Raw genomic sequence first — 20557 nt, 5'->3', positions numbered from 1 at the left:
AAAATCCATTAATATCGACATTGTGCCGCATTTCAAAAGTATAATTTTAATGTTGTTCTGAAGCTATTTCCTTTGGCATTTTTATGATTAACTATTTATATGGGAAATTTTAATAAATAATTATGTAATTTTGAAGACTACATAATAATAACAGAATGTCACTGAAGATGATCTGACTAGAAAGAAAATGTTCTGATGTTTTTCTATAATCTATTTGGATGACTTTTTTAAAAGTTTTTTAATAGAATTTTATACCAATATACAAACCGAAGTTTTTTAATTCTGTGTAAGTTTTTTAACTATGGTACACGGCCAATCACTGGGACTTTACAATAATTTGGTTATTCGAAAGGTTATTCAATTCTCTATTCAGTAGTATAAACATTACCATTATTAGAAAGGACTAAGTTTTCAATCTAATAGCACATAAAATATCATCAAAAATATTACTCTACATCCCACCGATTGAAAACAATGGAAACATTACCCTTATTATTTATACAGAGCGACTAAATTTTTTTTAATAAATTAATTTACAAAAAAAAAATGTATGTAATTTATTTAATTCAAAATATATTTTACTTTCAGAAAACGGAAAAAAGGTTTATTCGAAAAATAAACATTGCTTTTCGCTTAAATAAAATGTTCAAACTTCCAAGAGGCAGGTGGCTAGCAGGAGCTGGCTTGAACATTGAATTTAAGGGAAAAGCAATGTTTATATCTCAAACATTTTCTTCTGTTTTCTAACAGCAGTAAAATATATTTTGAAGTAAATACATTACTTAAATTCTTCTTTTTATGTCAATTAATTTAATTCAAATTTTTTTTTGGTCACCCTGTATGAATAATTGTGTTAGTATTTATATTAATGAATAGAGAACTGAATATCCTTTGAAATGAGTTGCCACACGACCCATATTCTCATTTAAAAAAATCATCGATTACGTCATCACGCCCAGATGGATGACGTGACTCGTATCACACTCGACCCGTTTCGGTATTTTTCCAAAAGTCGCCAGTTTACGAAATAACGAATTTATTTCTTTCTTTGCACCATGCTGTATATTAATTTGAATTTTGTAATTTTATGATTGTGTAGTAACTTTTTAATAATTAATTTATTAATCCCTTTAAACACTCTGCACTCTTTAGGTTGCACTATTTAATCAATTAAGTAATTCAAATAAATTAATAACTATTTATTTAAATAATAATTCCTCATTAACGTTTAATAAAAATAGTTTTTTATCTATTTATTTTTAGTTTTTAATCAAAACGAAACCGTAGATTTTCTTATTTTATTATTTTAAAAATATTTTTATTACGTAAGTAGTTAGTGGCTTCGATGGCGGGTACTTGAGGACTGGTTTATCCTGAGTTTTTTCCAAAAACGTGGCTAGAAGCGCTTCCTTGCGTACGGCACCAAAGTGCCAGCTTTTTTAACCTTAGCGCGCTTTGAAAATCACAACCGCAACAAGCATTTTTATAAAGAGGCAACATTTTCTATCGAATACTACAAAAATTTTATTTTTTAAACATTAAAACGTTAAAAAAATTAATTTATTGATTTTTTTTATAAGCCTATGGCAGGGTACCCTTAATGGGACGATATTATTATATATGAAATTCAAACAATCGTGCAAAACAAAAAATAATTTATTTAAGTAATAATTGTATTACATTCTATCGAGAACAACAAAATTTTAATTTTTTAAACGTTAAAAGAATTATTTTTTTTACTGATTTCTGAGGCTATTTAGTAAAAACGCCGAAAACGGGGTTTTTCGGCATGCTGTAGGAAAAAAATAAGTTCTAATAGCTGATTTTGATTGTAAATGTAACAATACATATAAAAATGTAAATGATGATTAATTTAGCTGCATGTTGTTGAGTTTATGAGTCAAAAACTTGAAAATGCCAAAAAAAAAAACAGTTTTTTCGATTTTTAGGTATTTTCCACGTCGAAAATGATAATGATGCCTATGCCATTCGAAAGAATGGAAAAAAATACACAAAATACCAATATTTTAAAGTTGGCGAAAAATTTACAACATAACCTAAAAAAATTTTGAAAATTTCAAAAATTTTTCCCGCGCTCAATTTTGAAGCTAAAAATCTGAAAAAAATCTGGCAGCTTTGTATTGTTAAGATACGCATTCATTAATTTTTTCAGATTTTTTGCAGCAATACAGCGTCTGGAAAAAAATGTTTTCCAAAAATCACATTTTTTTCCATAGCGGACCCCCCGATGCACCTAGGGACTTGAAAATTTGGCTGAGTGAGTTTTCAATTACATATTTTCGAATGGCTAAACCCAAAACTGAATCGAGCCTGGTGCAATTTTGACCATCTTATCCCGCTATAGCCTTTATTTATCGTTTCCAGGTCCATTAATCACTTTTTTCGTCTAATGTCTGCAGTCAGTTCGCCAGCTCCTTGCCTTGCCAACGTTTTTTGGGTCATCGTATCGTCGCCTATTTTTCTCTCAAATGAAAACCAATAAAGACAGTTCCACATATAGGGCAGATTCTGGATGTTGTGTTGCCAATGGAAATCCATTCGGGCTGTTTGTATGGCACGTGATGAATAACAACGGCCGAACTTTTATGTTTCGATCGATTTTATTAGTAAATGTGTTCTAAATATAAATATTTTATTAGAAGAATTATTTGAGGCGCTCAGGGCAACAGTGGCCTAACCCCAAACAGGTAGTTTTGAGATAAATGCAATCTTAGTTTTTCAACAAATTTGATTTAATAGTATTCTAACACTATGGTAATTAAAATCTATATTGAGATATTTTTAATTTAGTTTTTTTATTATGTTTCGAATGATGCATAGTGAGAAACAATTTGATAGTAATTTAAAGAAAAAATGTGGGTTAGGCCATTGTTGCTTATTTAAAATTGTTGGATAGGCCAAGTCTTTTACCAATAAATATTGAATTTTTAATTTTTTTAGTTATTTATTAAGACATAATGAACAAAATACAAATTTGACAAAAAGATGAAATCAAAGAATAAAAGCTTATGTTTCGGATTCTTCTTCTGAGTAAATAATCTCTTCCATAGGGGTTGAAGTTGTCGTTAAATCTTTATAAAAGTTGTGATGTATGGGTGGAATGAACGCTATAAGCTCCAAGAGATCCTTTTTCTTTTTTAAGTCAATATTACGAACCGAATCAAATAACACTTCTTCATTATTAGAGTACTTGTACTCAATTACTGATGAATCGGTGTCCTTATAATGCAGTCATTGAATTTTAAGCCATTCGACTTTTCCTTTATTCATGGATATTTTTCTGTTAGTAACATTTTTTTCCAACTTAATAGTAGAATAAAAATCTTTGGAAGTCATTGATATCACTTTGAATGGCAGTTTTTTTAGCACATTCAATTACTTTATTTCAATCATTTGGATGGAATAAAGATATCCCTAAAGAATTTCTTTTGTTTTTCCACTAAACCAAAATCTTGGTCGCATGGCAAGTATGAATGGCCACTTACTGGAAACTTGTGGTGAATTTCTTTCACAGAAAATACATTTGAGACAACAATATGCTTGCATAATAGGGCGATTTTAATGTTCCTATTTTGACAGCCACATTGATCTGAATACATGATCAACGTTTCAGTTTTTACAAAATTGGTAACATAATGTACAAGAAATCGATCTCGTTCCAGATACTTTGTTGTTGATAGTCAAGACTTTACTACTAATTAGGTAAATCTACCTATTTTTATTGAAAATATGTGTTGATATTTTCGTATAAGTACCCTGGGAAAATTTTAAGGTGTTATTCACATAATATCACTAATATTAAAGAAACTAAATAATTTGCATAAAGTTTATTAGGGATTCCTCAAAATAATAATAGGTAGTAAAAATTTTTATTATTACTTAGCCAATATACATTTTTCGTATCTTTGTGTCGTCACGTCGGTATCGTCTGTACAAAACTATTATCATTGTGTACAAAGCCTTCCGAGAAGTTTATGGTAATTGTTAGCATTACCTCTACAGAGTTGGCTACCGACAGAAAGAACCTTTACAAAAATTAAATAAGACTTAGGAGAATTATTTATTTTAATTAATACAATTAATACAAATTAATACTTTGTATTACTAATTTACTATTTTAGTTCGTATTAAGCCACAAAATTGGCTACTAAATAGGAAATTGATATGTCAAATTAAATTATTGTAAAATACTTATTACTTAATAAAATTAAAAATAGTCATTCTTATGAATTATGCGTATTATTCTAATACGATGAACACTTGTTGATAGCTGTTTACTAACTGTAGAAACAACAGTGGCCTGAGCCATGCAATTGAGGGTTAGGCCACTGTTGCATTCGTATTTCCAGTATATTTGTAAAGGCAACAATAAATTATATAGTGCCATCTAGCCAAATATAGAGCTAGGTTGTGTAGACCACTGTTGATCTATAGGTCCAATGTCTCTGCTTTTATTGATGTATTAATCTAAAAATGCTCAATTTGTGGGTTAGGCCACTGTTGCTCTGAGCGCCTCATTTATGCTTAGCAGTATAGACACGAAGAATAGAGAAGAAATTAGTTATTGATAATAAACTGTGATAACATTTACATCATAACATTTTATTGATCGAACAAATTGAACATTTGTTCAATTGAACATATTTTGTTAAAAATGATACAGCCGAACCCGCTTATTAGAGTACCGCTTATAGGAATATCCCGGTTTGAGAAATATAATTTTGAGGTCCCGAAACGTTTCTATTTACTCCTTAATAAATTTAACTGCTTATAGGAATACGTTTTTGTAAAATGGTACTGCTTATTAGAATATATTTTTCAAGTAACCAAAAACTGTTATGTACAATTTCCCACGAATTTAAATGATTTCTGGTTTATAGGACCTGTCGATAATAAACACTTTATTACGGGCACCAATTCTAACGTCCGCCAACATTTACCGATCATAAGGTAGGTACTTTTTCATTTGTGTAAATATTCTTATTGCTCACCCACCACCCACGTCGTTGTCTGTTTAGATTTTTAGAAACAGTTAATTTATAAGTCATAACCGCTTGTATACAGGGTGTCCCGAAAAGATTGGTCATAAATTATACCACAGATTCTGGGGTCAAAAATAGGTTGATTGAACCTCACTTACCTATATACAATAGTGCACACAAAAAAAGTTACAGCCCTTTGAAGTTACAAAATGAAAATCGATTTTTTTTCATATATCGAAAACTCTCAGAGACTTTTTATTGAAAATTGACATGTGCCATTTTTACGACAGTAATATCTTAAAAAAAAAATTAAGTAAAATTTGTGCACCCCATACAAATTTTATGGGGGTTTTGTTCCCTTAAACCCCCCCAAACTTTTGTGTACGTTCCAATTAAATTATTATTGTGGCACTATTAGTTAAACACATTATTTTTAAAACTTTTTTGCCTCTTAGTACTTTTTCGATAAGCCAGTGTTTATCGAGATATTTTGAATATTTGTCGAATCCACCACATATTTGTATATGGTTAAGTACGGTTATAGAGACCTGTTAATAATCTGAAAATTTATTTATAATTTACATTTTTAGGTATATTTTGAAAAAGAAGCTACATATCGATAAAAGGTGTCTTATGAACAAAAGTTTTAAAAACACTGTGTTTAACTAATGGTACCACAATAATAGTTTAATTGGAACGTACACAAACATTAGGGGGGTTTAAAGGAACAAAACCCCCATAAAACTTTTACGTAAATATATTGAAAAAGAAGCCGCATCTCAATAAAAACTGGCTTATCGAAAAAATACTAAGAGGCAAAAAAGTTTTAAAAACGTTGTGTTTAACTAATGGTACCACAATAATGAATTAATTGGAACGTACACAAAAGTTTGGGGGGGTTTAAAGGAACAAAATCCCCACAAATTTTTATGGGGTGGACAAATTTCACTATAATTTTGTTTTAAGATGTTGCGGACATAAGAATTATACATGTCCATTTTCAATAAAAAATCTCTAATAGTTTTCGATATATTGAAAAAAATCGATTTTCATTTTGTAACTTCAAAGGGCTGTAACTTTTTTTGTGAGCATATTTGTACTAAGGTAAGTTAGGTTCAATCGAACTATTTTTGACCCCAGAATATGTGGTATAATTTATGACCATTCTTTTCGGGACACCCTCTATAATAACCGCTTTATAATGTATTATATGAAGTTTTCTGGAGGGTAAAACCAGTGTCAATTTTTTAATTATTATTTTTTAAAGCAACAAGTGACTAATATTTTAGGTAACAAAAAAAATTAGCCTTAAATTACCGATTATTTTTCCAAAAAAAAAAAGGAAGTCTGTTGCATGTATGTTAATTAATAAGAAAATATGTATACCTATATCTACATATTATTGCATACATTTCATACTTATTTGTGTAAAGCATGCACAGATAATGTAGTTTGGTGTTTTAATAAAATAAGCAATACATAGTATGTACATGTACAAAGTGGGTTGTACTATTATGATGTATATTGAGTACATTTATTTCTACTAGCCACCACTGATCGGTTATTAGAATACCCCGGTTATAGGAATATTTTTGCTTGGCACGAAGGCTATTCCAATAAGCGGGTTCGATTGTATCATTCAATTTAATTTACATTTATTTACAATATGAGAATATTTGTACTAAAACGGGAAAGTTCCCGACACTTGGCTGTACACCATGTAGTTAAAAAGCTCTAACATCCAAGTAAAAAACTCCTCAGTAGTAGGTATAATTTAATTAAAAACCTTAAAAATCCAAATGGATTACATAAATTTGTTCAAAACGAACGTTTTAGGACTTATCAGTCCATCATCAGTGAAGTCATGTACTTACAAAATAGCCCCAAAACCAAACAGTGGTTATATGTACAATTCAATTTACATCCTTAAATCGTGAAATTGAATCGCTTATTGTATAAAGGTACCGTACTTCCGTACGAAATTAAAGTGAGATACATATACATTTTGTTAAACCAACGTCGACGGATCGATGAGTCTATAAAGTAAATTTGTATCTCTCACCGTACGCAAAATATCATCATCATCATCATGGTGCTACAGCCCTTAGAGGGCCTCGACCTTCTCAAGCGTTCTACGCCATTCTGTTCTGTCCCTTGCCTGCACTTTCCAGTTGCCGACTCCGATCTTCTCGGCATCTTGTGTTACCCCGTCCATCCATCTCAACTTTGGTCTACCCCGTCTTCTCATTCCCACGGGTTGAGCTGTTAGAATCCTTTTTATCATGTTCGATTCAGGGGCTCGGGCTACATGTCCTGCCCACTGCAGGCGATTTCGCTTAATTATAGTGATAATATCTTTTCCACCAAACGTTTGCTTGTAGATATTCTGCAGTTCAAAGTTATATCTACGCCTCCATATTCCGTTCTCACAAACCGCTCCGAATATCTTGCGTAGTACCTTTCTTTCAAAAATTGATAGAGCGGATTCATCTGTTTTAGTTAGCGTCCATGCCTCTGAACCATATGTGAGAACGGGGACTATCAATGTTCTATACAGCCTTATACGAGTTTTTTGAGACAGACGTTTGTTAGATAAGTACTTTGATAGACCATGATAACACCTGTTTGCAATTATTATTCGCCTTTTATTTCCTCAGATGTGTCATTATTGGGGTTAACCGATGTCCCTAGATATCGTGCGAAATATCGCACGATAAAATTTTTGTTGAGCGTATAAAGGGAACTAGTCCGGGACTGATAACCTTTATACAATAATTCATGTGGTGCCACCATCGTTTTGTCACTTTGTCGTTTATTTTATTACTTGGTTAGCTTACGTTAGTTAGTCTTACGATGTATTTTAGGTCTTGTTTGTAATAATAAACCTTTTTTATAAATAAATTAATAATTTAGCTGTAGAGAAGCAGCACTATTTCATCATTTATTCATTGATTGTATAAAGAAATCAGGTTCCAGCCTTTAAAAACGGCTTTTTTACCTTAATTGTTTTCAAAGCCAAGTTTGCTGTATCACATGTCACTTTACTATTGGTCTCCTTCTACATTTCATCTGTAGAACAAAATTTGATAGGTCATCAAGTTTCTAAACTAAATAGTTTTTTTCGTTATTCTCAAAACTAAGTATTGTGGACTTATACCCTTTATACAATAAGCGCTTCAATTATAAACGTTTGAAGCCGATGTTAGCAGATACTTTCTGGGAACATTGCGAGACCCTACCCGAAATCTCAAACAACCATCTTAATAAACTGAAGTCTGCCAAGTGAGTATGAAATCAGGAAGTACTTGAATTGTCGACGACATTGACATTACAGGTATAGATAGTCAATTTTAAATATATTGGCTCGGTTACAATCAGAATATTGATATGTAGTGATTTTAAAAATGTAATTGTCTACATTTGAAAACAATGGTAATTAGTGAACGAATTGCGCCAATAACTGAGTGTTTGTAGGAGGACTCTAGATGTGATTATCGGTATATGCCTCATATCCGGTAAATTCGAATTTTTAAGTAATATGTATATTTCCTATGGGAAAAAACGGCTTTTCAAGCTCAATAATTTGTCTAATACCATTAGTTTTCATACTTGACCTTGGATGCATCAGATACTACTTGTCAATACCTTCCTAACTCATGTTTAGTGACCACAATCGGTTAAGCCTTACAGAAGTTATCGCGCTCCAAAGTATAATCCATTTAACCATTATCGCTGAAATGGTCTAGTTGTAGTGGTTACGACGCTAAATTTGATCGGGCAATCGGAGCTCATTTGCCAGCCATGTAAGTTCATACATTTAATTTATAAAAAACTGAAAACTCCTGATACAAGAATAAAAAACCGCTAAATGCCTTACAAATGAGTGGCACACACAATATTTCAGCGACAAAAGAGCTTATAGAAATATTAAGTGGCGCAAAAATGGATTTTCAGTTAGATAGAAAATAAAATTATACTTTTATTTTGAAAGATTTTTCTATAATATTTTCTAAATTTGGAGTACACACTACAAAAAAGCTTCAAAATAAAAAATGGAACAAATTACTCTTTTGTGGAGCGTTTTGCTTCAAATTTAGCAAATATTATGGATAAATTTTTAAAATAAAACTAGAATTTTATTTTCCATCAAAATGAAAATACATTTTCGCGCCACGTAATATTCATATCAGATCTTTTAAATTCATTAAACTCTCATGCAAAAATCAGACTGCTGTTTATCACCAACTGTGCATTTTAATGAGTGGAACACGAAGAACAGGTCAAATGACAGGAATCATGTTGGTTAGTAATAGAATAGCAGTCTGATTTTTGCATGAGAGTTTAATGAAAGGGTAACAAATCAATTTGATGTTCTGTCCGACAAAATACATGGGAAGTTTTTGTAATCTCACGTTTCAAATTTTTAAACTGTTCCACAATTAAAACTTCCCCTGTTCCATTGTTCCCTTACGTCAAAGTTTGTCCGACTAGACACCGTTAAGCTATTAACAAATTTTCAGCTTTCTATTAATCAACTTTTTTTGGTACGCGGGATCAAGGCCTAGTGATGTGAGTCGAGAATATTTCCAAGCGAATATTTGCGAATATTGGAAAGTTTCCTAGAATATTCGCCTATAAAAATGGAAATATTCTCCTGACCGCGAATATTCCCAGAAACTTTCAATGGAAAATTCTCGAGAATATTTCCGAGAACTTTCGAGAATGTTTCCGAGAATATTTCCATAATATTTCCGAGAATTTCATTCTCAGGCATTCTAGGCATTCAGTGTGATGGCTGGTCAAATATAAGAAACCAATATGTTATTAACTTTAAGGGCGTTTAGACGCCGCGATACATGCGAGCAATTTATTGTGACGATAAATTGCTACGATTTATTGATTTTTTTAAAGCTGTTTAGACAATGCGATCAATTAAGTGGTGTTGAGGCACCGTGATAAATGCGAGCAATTTATTGTGACGATAAATTACTACGATTTATTGAATTTTATAAAGCTGTTTAGAAGCTGCGATATATTGTCGCGATTGATTATAAACTGAAACAACTCGATCGTTACAATAGATTGATGAATTCAATCCCGATAAATCGCTGCGATGTACCGTTTACACACAACGATAAATTGAAACAACTCGATTGATATCGATAAATTGCACGGATTTATCGCTGTGTCTAAACGCTGCCTTATAAACTGAAACAACTTGATCATTACAATAAATTGATGCAATCCGATACCAACTCCAATCCCCCAATTCCGATAAATCGCTGCATTGTACAGTTTACACTCAACGATAAATTGAAACAACTCGATTAATATCGATAAATTGTTGCGATTTATAGCGGTGTCTAAACGCTGCTTTACAACACCTGAAACAGTAATGTGTATACTTAACACTTTTTACAGATTGTAAAAGGCACACAGCTGAATATCTTTCACAAGAAATAATAAATAATATAATATAAAGGGAGTCGGCCCAGAAAAATTTTGTGGGATTGTTACAGACAATGCAGCACCGATGGTTCATTTTGCCAAAGGCAAAATGATCGATAAAAAACAAATATAATTTTATTGAAACATATTCCTGTGTTTCTCATACATTAAATTTGTTGATGTCTGATTTGATGAACCTACATTCTCTTAAAAATGTTGAGGCATGTTGTAAAGAAATTGTTAAAAAGGTAACTAATTCCCACATATATCTTGCCCGATTTAATACAATCTAGCTTCAAAGCTACAATAAAGTTATATCATTAAAACTTCCTCTAAAAACTAGATCGGATTCAATCCTTAATTGTAAAGTAGCCTTATTGTGTTTGAAAGTGCTTTACAAAAATGCTTATGGTGATAGAGGGAGAAAATTTAAAATTTTCACGGAATTTTAAATAAAACTGTTTGGATGATGAAATATTTTAAATAAAGTTGCAAAAAGTAGCAGTTGTGCCAACACCAATAATAATTGTAAAATGGATTACTTTTTTGGAAGGCAATATGTTTAAAATATCCCAGGTTGTCGAGGCATTTAAGGAGATAGCAAATATTTTTACCGGGAATATTCCATTACTTCCAATCAGTAAGCCCGAGGAAAAGGAATGCTTATATCTAAATTAGAAAAAAAAAATAAAAAATGGCAGTGAAGCCTGTGCACTATGCTGCAAACTTACTTGATTCTTTTAACAGGACAAAGCATCACTGGTAAAGAGCATATATTAGCTAAGCAGTGTATAGACAAAATATTAACCAATCATTATTGACAAGAAAGAAAACATTTTTACAGAACTAACATACAATAGACATACAGCATACATACAATACACACTAACATGCAATAGACTAACACGAAAAAATTCAATATTTCCATAAGTTTCCGAAAGTTTCCTATATTCCCGGAAAGTTTCCGGAAACTTTCCGGCGTTTGAATCTTCCCGGAAATTTTACATCACTATCCAGGCCTATTAGATATGCCACAGGAAACAGGTTCAGAACTTTATTTATTTTTTTTTATTAATATTCCCTATCTATTTAGAGGGAGGGTAAGTCATTTATGATTATTAAGGGGAACGGAGCAAAATGCATAATTTTGACGTATGTCAAAATTTTCAATGTGTTTTAAATGTATTCATTTTTTTCGAATCCTAAGAAAACTAATAAATATTTTTGAAAATTTTAAACGCAGAATGAAAAATTACATTATTACCGAGGGCCGAAAGTCCCTGAAAACTTCTATAATGTTTATTTTAATGAGTCACATGGGTAAAAATAAAAGAGAAAATTTAGTGTGATTTTTAATTGCACATATTTTATTCAAAAGAAACTTTTTATTTATTCTAAGAGACTTTCGACCCTCGGTAACAAAGTAGTCTTTCATTCTGCTTTTAAATTTTTCACAAATATTTATTAGTTTCCTCAGGATTCGAAAAAAAATTAATACATTTAAAACACATTGAAAATTTTGAGATGCGTCAAAATTTTGCATTTTGCTCCGTTCCCCTTAGCTATCGCACAACTTTTTTGGCAAAATCAGAATTTTTCCACTATTTACATTCAATTAATGTTGTTTTTTCACAGATCCGCCATGGCCTAATATTATTTCCTCACCATTCCCGTAGCATTAAAGACTACCAACACTTCCGATCCAATAAAACACCAGTTTCTTTTTATTAATGCCTTTGTTTTTCTATTTCAGAACGACAGGGCCGCTTCTATCGACGAGAAGATAATTGATGGACACGTCATCCCTCAGCAAGTGCTGTTCACAACGCCAACTAGAAAAGACGTGCCATATCAGACGCTGGCAAATGGAGACAACAACATCAGGGTTGTTATTTTATTTACGCAAGAACAAAGAGGCAACGAAGTTGTCAGTAAGTAGTTTCGAATGTATAGAGTAATAGCTTAGATATAGTGTCGACAAGATATTTAATCATATACAGTATGGTGCAAATGAAAGGAATAAATTCGTTATTTCGTAAACCGGCGACATTAAGGAAAAATCCCGAAACAGGTCGATTTTCATTTTTAGATTATGATATAGCATATAATATATCACACGCGTGACGTCATCTATCTGGGCGTGGTGACGTAATCGATAATTTTGAAGTTATATTTCTTTATGCGCGATTGAGAGTAAAATTTCGTAATACTGCGCGCATGCGCACACAGACAGTATGGCGTTTAGTTGCTGAATCTTTCAAGTTATGTATAAATATATCAGTGCAAGAAAAGGTATGAAAAGAATATATTAGTGTTTTTAGTAAATATATTTATTATAATTTTTGTCTCTTTGGGTTTGTCTGCCTCAAGAGTAAAATACGTTTATTTTTCACAATATCGAAAATAGTTATTATGAAAAGTTATTTAGAATTAAAAACTATGTTTTAGTATGTAATTAAATCCTTCTAATTGAAATATTCTGAACTATAAAGGTACTTTACTTTTGATCTAAATTTATATTTTTTAATCAATTACTTTTAATGGGAAATAAGCCACAATTTTACCAAAAAAAAATGATTTTATTAACGTTTCAATTTTTTCATCAATATTGGCAATATAATTTTAGTCTTCTATTTTAAAATGTATAACACATGACTGAATTGCCGATATAAATGAGTCAGAATAAATAAATAGAAGAATTTTTTACTAAGCAACAACATTTTTGTTTATTAGTATTATTTTGTATTTTGAAAACGACACCCGCCTTGGACGTCGAAACGTTAATAAAATCTTTTTTTTTTGTAAAATTATGGCTTATTTTCCATTAAAAGTAATTGATTTTAAAAATGCCACAAGAAAATAGCTTCAGAACAACGTTTATCTTTTTTGACATACCTCGTATAAAATTGATAAAATTTGATGTAAGATGGTTGTATTTTAGGTTTTAGACTATCCAGAACTTTTTATTAAGAATCACTTATTGTAAAATTAATAATAAAAGAGTTATCAGAATTAAAATAACTGAAAATAATGTTAGTTATCCATAATTTAAAAAAAAAAAATTTCAATTAGAAGGATGTAATTGCATATTCGAATATAGTTTTTAATTCCAAACAACTTTTCATAACAGCAATTTTCAATATCGTGAAAAATAAAGCTACTTTACACTTGGGTGAAATTCATATTTTTTGACATACCTTGTATAATATTCATAAAATTTGATACCTGATGGTTGAATCCTAGGTTTAGATCATGCAGAGCTTTTTATGAAGAATAACTTTTTTTCGTAAAATTAATAATAAAAAAGTTTTCCATATGGATACAACTTACAGGGACATACTGTATAAAAACCCTCCTTGTACATATTTTTTCAGACCTCTTCCTTTATACGGCCCAAATCCGTCCTACTGAATTTAAAAAAAAAAGACAAAACAGGACATTCCACTTCTCTTTGGCTATAACTTATTTTTCGCTTTTAAGAGACAGATCATAGAGCATAGTGGTGCATGAGGAATTTTTAATGCAAAAAATGATTTATGGTCAAGATATACGAAGCATGCGAACTTCTGTTGCAATATACGTCTGCTTGAAGTGAAAAAAACTGCGGGTTAAGAAACAAAAATGATTTATTCATTATCAAAAAATGCCAAGGGTAGAATTTAGATTGCTTTATTTTATTTTTCAAAATAATATAATATGATAAACTGTTATCTTTCAAGACGTTAAATTAACAAAAGGATTAGTTTTATATTAATACGATCTATTTTCTATCAAAGCGACGTGATTATCTTATTACTACGTTTTAGAACTTTGAAAAAATAATCTACAGTGATGAGCGCACTAATAACCGGCAAAATAGCGCAAAATATGGAAAACATAATACATTGTGAAATTTAAAGGGATGAAACTAGCAGAGTATTACATAGTTTCTCATCTTTAGACGTCTGTGACAGCAGTATTTTATAAAATTCTGCTGTCATATAGTCAGTTGTCATACTCCTCCGATATACGTCTATAGGTGGGAAACTATGTAATGTTAATTTATACGTTTATATCGATAATTTTCACCTCTACTAGTTTCATCTCTTTTATCTTCACAATGTATTATGTTTTCCATCTTTTGCGTTATTTTTCCGATTATTAGCTCGCTCATCACTGTAAATACAGTATACAGGGTGTTTCATTAATAATTGTCCATATAGTAGCTGGAGAAACCTTAGCACAAAATACGAAGATTTAACCTAAAACACTTAAATAAAATGTGGTTCCTTACTGAGTTACAGGGTGTTTTATCTAAAAATTTAAAAACTACTTTTGTTCAGCGTTTTAAAACTATTCAACGTATCCTTTTCATACTTGGCAGGTAGTATAGGTACTATACAAACTACTAAATTATGTTAAACAAAGGTTTCTGGCTATTACCAAAGGCGTACGACGGGAGAAAGTGAATGGTTGACCCTTTGCAAATTCTACGCCACTGGTGAAATTGCTATTTTAGTTCAATTTTTGGATTCTCCAATACTTTCTATGAAAATAATATACTCTTCATTTGTAACGATAAAGTCATTAGTTTTCGAGATATTTGAAGTTAAAAATGAAACGACACGGTTATTTTGATCAGTGTATTGTGTCGCTTCATTTTTAATTTCAAATATCTCGAAAACTAATCATTTTATCGTTAAGAATGAAGAGTATATTATTTACATAAAAAGTATTGCAAAATAAAAAAATTACACTAAAATAGCAATTTCGTCAGTGGCGTAGAATTTGGGAAGGGTCAACCAGTCACTATCCCTGTCGTACGCCTCTGGTAGTAGCTAGAAACGTTTATTTATTTTAATTTAGTAAGGTGTCCAGTACCTACCCTGTCTGCCAAGTATGATAAGGATACGCCAAATAGCTTTAAAGTACTAAGTACAAATAATTTTTAAATTTTAATCATATGAATCATATCATAAATTAATCAAAATAACTGTGCAGTTTCATATTTAACTTCAAATATCTCGAAAACTAATGACTTTATCGTTACCAATGAAGAGTATATTATTTACGTAGAAAGTATTGTAGAATCTAAAAATAGCACTAAAATAGTAATTCCTCCAGTGGCGTAGAATTTGAGAAGGGTCAAACATTCACCATCCCCTGTCGTACGCCTCTGGTAGTAGCTAGAAACGTTTGTTTATCATAATTTAGTAGCGTGTCTAGTAGCCGCACTTTCTGCCAAGTATGAAAAGGATACGTCGAATAGTTTTAAAATGCTGAGCATAAATAATTTTTAAATTTTTAGATAATACACCCTGTAACTCAGTAAGGAAAAACATTTTATGTAAGTGTTTTAGGTTAAATCTTCGTATTTTGTGCTAAGGTTTCTCCAGTTACTATATGGACAATTATTAATGAAACACCCTGTATATTGTCTTTTAAGTGCATATATCCTGTATATTTGGCTTTTTAACCCATTAATGAAGCAAGGATTGCCTGTTGTTGTTAAACTTGGCCTTAGAATACGTCAAGCGAAAAAATTATCCAAAAATCAAACCAGACATAGCTGCTCGGGAAGCAAAACTTGTACTCGCCTTTGCCGATGGCGTATGAAATCAAATATTCTCTCTCGAGGTGCAAAAATCCAGATATATAAGACAATAATACGACCAACAGTCGCGTATGGAAGCAAAACATGGACACTAACAAAAAGAGAAGTAAATAAATTGCTGATGTGGGAACGTAACTCCTTCGAATGATATATGGCCTTGCAGAGACAGCTAGTGATGTTGAAAAAGTAACTATTCGTTACAAAGTACTCGTTACTTACGAGTACCGAAAGTAACGATTACTATACAGAGAGGTAAATCGTTACTTTGATTACTTTGATTACTCTGATTACTTCGTACCAATCGTATCAGAGCGAGTACCTATTTTGATTTTGAGTATTGTATCTACTCGGATAATATCGGTTGATATCGGAGTCGGACCGGTATTCCACGAGTGTTCGGTATCAGTACAGTTTTCTCTGGTACAGTTAACTTAAAATTAATCTATGAAGGGCGAAGGCTATGAAGAGTTTTATAGGATTACAGGGCGCTGAGAAGTAGCTGAAATAGAGGGAGGTATATCATTTAACAAAGCATGCACCCAGAAACAGATGTCTATACGATCTGTCGAGGTAGATAATTCACAGAATTTCACAGATGTTAGTTCTTTTGAAAATAAAAATGCAACACATTAGATTTTAATAATAAATACACACTATTCTTATCAGAAAGAAAAAGGTAATATTATTAAGCTTCCAAAAAAGGGCAACCTCACACTGTGCAAAAATTGGAGAGGAATAACCTTGCTTACCGTCATAAATAAAATTTTTACGATCATCATGCATAAAAGATTAACAAACAAGGTTGAATTTCGAGCGAATCAAGCAGGTTTTAGACCAGAATCTTCCTGCATAGATCACATTAATACAGTGAGGGTAATAATGGAACAATCGGTTGAATGGAACACACCTCTATACATGGTCTTTGTCGATTTCGAACGTGCCTTTGACAGCCTGTCTCATGTTGCTATATGGAAAATTTTAGAGCTAAGAAACATTCCTCATAAAATAATTTCCATTATAAAGTCACTGTACACTGAGGCGACGTGCAGCGTGACACACAATGGGGTCAACAGTGACGAATTTGACGTACTTACTGGAGTCAGACAGGGATGTGTGCTTTCTCCGTTTCTGTTTAACATAGCTCTGGACTATGTTCTCTCCAAACTAGACTTCGACACAAAAGGGATACAATGGACGTTAACCACACGCCTAAGTGATCTGGAATACGCCGACGATATCTGCCTGTTAGGACAAAGGTTCCAGCATGTGGCCGACCAATTGGAAACACTATCCACTGAGGCCAATAAAATAGGTTTAAAAATCAATATTGGTAAAACCAAGTCGATGAGAATAAATGCAAGGAACAACACGCTATTTAATATCGACAACAAGCAGATTGAAAATGTGGAGAACTTCACGTACCTTGGAAGTGTCATAACAGAAAGCGGAGGTACAGAAGACGATATTCGTATGAGGATACGAAAAGCTCAACAAGCTTTCAGCATGCTTAACCCTGTTTGGAGGTCTGGAGAATATACTACAAGTACAAAGATCCGAATATTCCAGTCAAATGTTATGTCTGTTCTACTCTATGGATGTGAAACCTGGAAAGTGACAAAATACCTTACAGACAAATTGCAGGTCTTTGTTAACAAATGTCTACGAAGAATTGTTCGTATTTTCTGGCCAAACACCATCAGAAACGAAGATCTGCTACACCTGACCCAACAAAAGAGGGTAGAAAATGAAATAAAATACAGAAAGTGGGGGTAGATAGGTCACACACTCCGAAAAGATAGTTCCAGTATTGCAAAAAATGTCCTAGAGTGGAATCCCCAAGGAAAGAGAAAAAGAGGTCGCCCAGCACAAACTTGGAGAAGATCCATCATGGACGAGATAAGAAGTCAAGGAAAGTCTTGGAATGAGGTGAAGGCCCTAGCGCAAAATAGAACCCGATGGCGCGTTTTCACTGAAGCTCTATGCTCCACTTAGGAGTTTAAGAACATTATATATATATATATATATATATATATATTATATATATATTCTTATCAGACCTATAGAAAAAAATAGCTTAGATTGACCGGAAAATATGTAGAAATGATAATATTTCTAGACTATGATCATCAACTTTAATTTTACATGTAGGTATGGCATTGTTTTTATTAGACCAGGGCATTTAACACTAAAAACACAGGAGTAAATCTATATAGCAGAAATATAGTAGGTACATAGAGACTTGCAACTTTTTGCATTGTATTTAGGATTAGGATGACTTCTGGTAAAAAGTCTACAATAAAAAAATAGGTGGAAATGCATTATTACATTTTAAAGTGTATAAAATGCATTGAAAAAGGCATAAACATGTTAAAATCAGTATATTAAGGGCCAGATTTTCTTATTTCGGGGTATTTGGGGTCACTAAACACGAATTTGTAATCAAAACCGACCTCCGAAGCACCTGGGTGCCCAGGGTTACTGCTAAGGTACGTCATCTAGAGTTTCGAGGGTTTGTTTTTAGCACTTAATTGATGCAAACAGATTACTGGAGATTACTGATATTGTGGAGCAGCAATGACAGAACAATTACATATCATTTAATTTCTATCCTTTAAATAGATCGGTGAAGGTCGTTATATCGGATCTTATACTTATACGAAATACTGAGAAATGCGATTCTCGATATGATTACCGGTACTCAAATACAAAAGTAATCAAAGTAATCAAAGTAACGAATACTTTAAATGATTATACAAAAGTAAAGATTTGTAACGAATACTCGAAAGTAACTATAATCAACATTACTAGAGACAGCGTGACAAGCGAATGAAGGCGCAGATATAATAACGAGTTAGAGCCCTCTTCGGAAAGGAAAATCTAGTCAGATAATGTAAAGGCCAATAGATTCAGATGGACAGCGCATGTGATACGCAGTACTGACAATCAGCTTATTAAATAATGTGTTTTGGGAAAGGCCAGATGGGAAAAAGTCTGTAGGACGGCCTAGTCCTTGTCTGGCTTAGTCAGTCGGTGATGTAATAATTTCGTCTTTATTTGCTGCTAGCATAAGTGTGTCATCTTCGTATCGCAGGTTACTGATTTTTCTACCTATCATAATGAAAAACGTTAAAATAGCGAGGGACAAATCACAAAGTGGTAGAAGAAGTATGGGCCGACCGCACAAGAGATGGAGTGACAATCTTCGCGTAAGAACCAGCCAATGAACAACCATAATTTCTTACATAAAGGAAGAAGAAGAAGAAGAGAAAGTTTAATGTACATAAAGCAATATTAGTCCAGGGTAATAAGGTTTTTTCCATGACACTCGAGCAGCCAGGGTACTGAGGCGTTTTTTCGACAGGTAATACCTATAAGAGCAAATTGTAACTATTTCCTGCGCAGGATCTGGCGGCCATTTTTATTTATAAACAATTAAGTGTCAAAAAATGGCATTTTCCCTTTATTTTCAAATCAATGGAAAACAGTGAAACTTATGGCTTTTTTACTACAAATATCTTTGAGATTATGGAAAAAGCTTTAAAATGACGTATTACAAAGTTTGATATACTCATTTATTGTTAATATAATTGCGAAAAAATCGAAATTGCAAAAAAAATTAATTTCGCAATATCTATTGTAAAAATTAGTGTACAGCTTTAAAATTTTTGTCATATAAGGGTTCTTTAGTGCTTAATATGTGATAAAAGTTTCAAAGCGATTCATTCAATTGTTTAAATTTTATTCAAATTGTTTATCCCAGAGAGCATTTTTTTTGCAATAACAAAGTCAGAAAAAATGACGTTAGAACCATTCCATACGTGTCAAATGAAAGAGCATGAGCTATGTTTTCAACTTGGTTTAAAAAAAACGAATAAAAAATGCATTTACTAGTAATAAATAATTATGCAAAAGTATAGTAAATCTTTCCTCATAAACTTTTTATTTTGTTATATAAGAAATTATATATATTTATTACAATTTTTTATTAATTATGATATAAATAACATTACTTGGTAGTTGTGCACTTAAAACAGGGTAAAAAAGTTAATTTTTTTGGAAAAAGTTATTCAAAAAGTTTATAAGGAAAGATTTATGATACTTTTGCATAATTATTTATTACTAATAAATGCATTTTTATTCGCTTTATTTAAACCAAGTTGAAAATATAGCTCATGCTCTTCCATTTGACACCTGTGGAATGGTTCTAACGTCATTTTTTTCTGACTTATGTTATTGCAAAAAAAATGCTCTCTGAGATAAACAATTCGAATAAAATTTAAACAATTGAATGAATCGCTTTGAAATTTTTATCAGGTATTAAGAACCAAAGAAACCTCATTTGACAAAAATTTCAAACCTGTACACTAATTTTTACAACAGTTATTACGAACATAATTTTTTTTTGCAATTCCGACCTTTTTTCGCAATTATATTAACAATAAATGAGTATATCAAACTTTGTAATATGTCATTTTAAAGCTTTTTCCATAATCTCAAAGATATTTGTACTAAA

General features: G+C 31.7%; 1 protein-coding gene across 1 annotated transcript in view; it reads left to right on the top strand.

The window, feature by feature from the left end:
- LOC114328983 (fasciclin-1) overlaps positions 1-20557 on the top strand; it is a 319916-nt gene that overhangs the window by 148519 nt on the left and 150840 nt on the right. Inside the window, exon 5 of the mRNA XM_050658656.1 lies at positions 12205-12382. Coding sequence (XP_050514613.1) covers positions 12205-12382 — 178 coding nt within the window. The remainder of the gene's footprint in view (positions 1-12204; positions 12383-20557) is intronic.

Source organism: Diabrotica virgifera, chromosome 8 (assembly GCF_917563875.1).
Source record: "Diabrotica virgifera virgifera chromosome 8, PGI_DIABVI_V3a".
Lineage (NCBI taxonomy): Eukaryota > Metazoa > Arthropoda > Insecta > Coleoptera > Chrysomelidae > Diabrotica > Diabrotica virgifera.
Note: the sequence above shows the minus strand (reverse complement) of the source record. Positions and strands in the feature narration are given on the sequence as shown.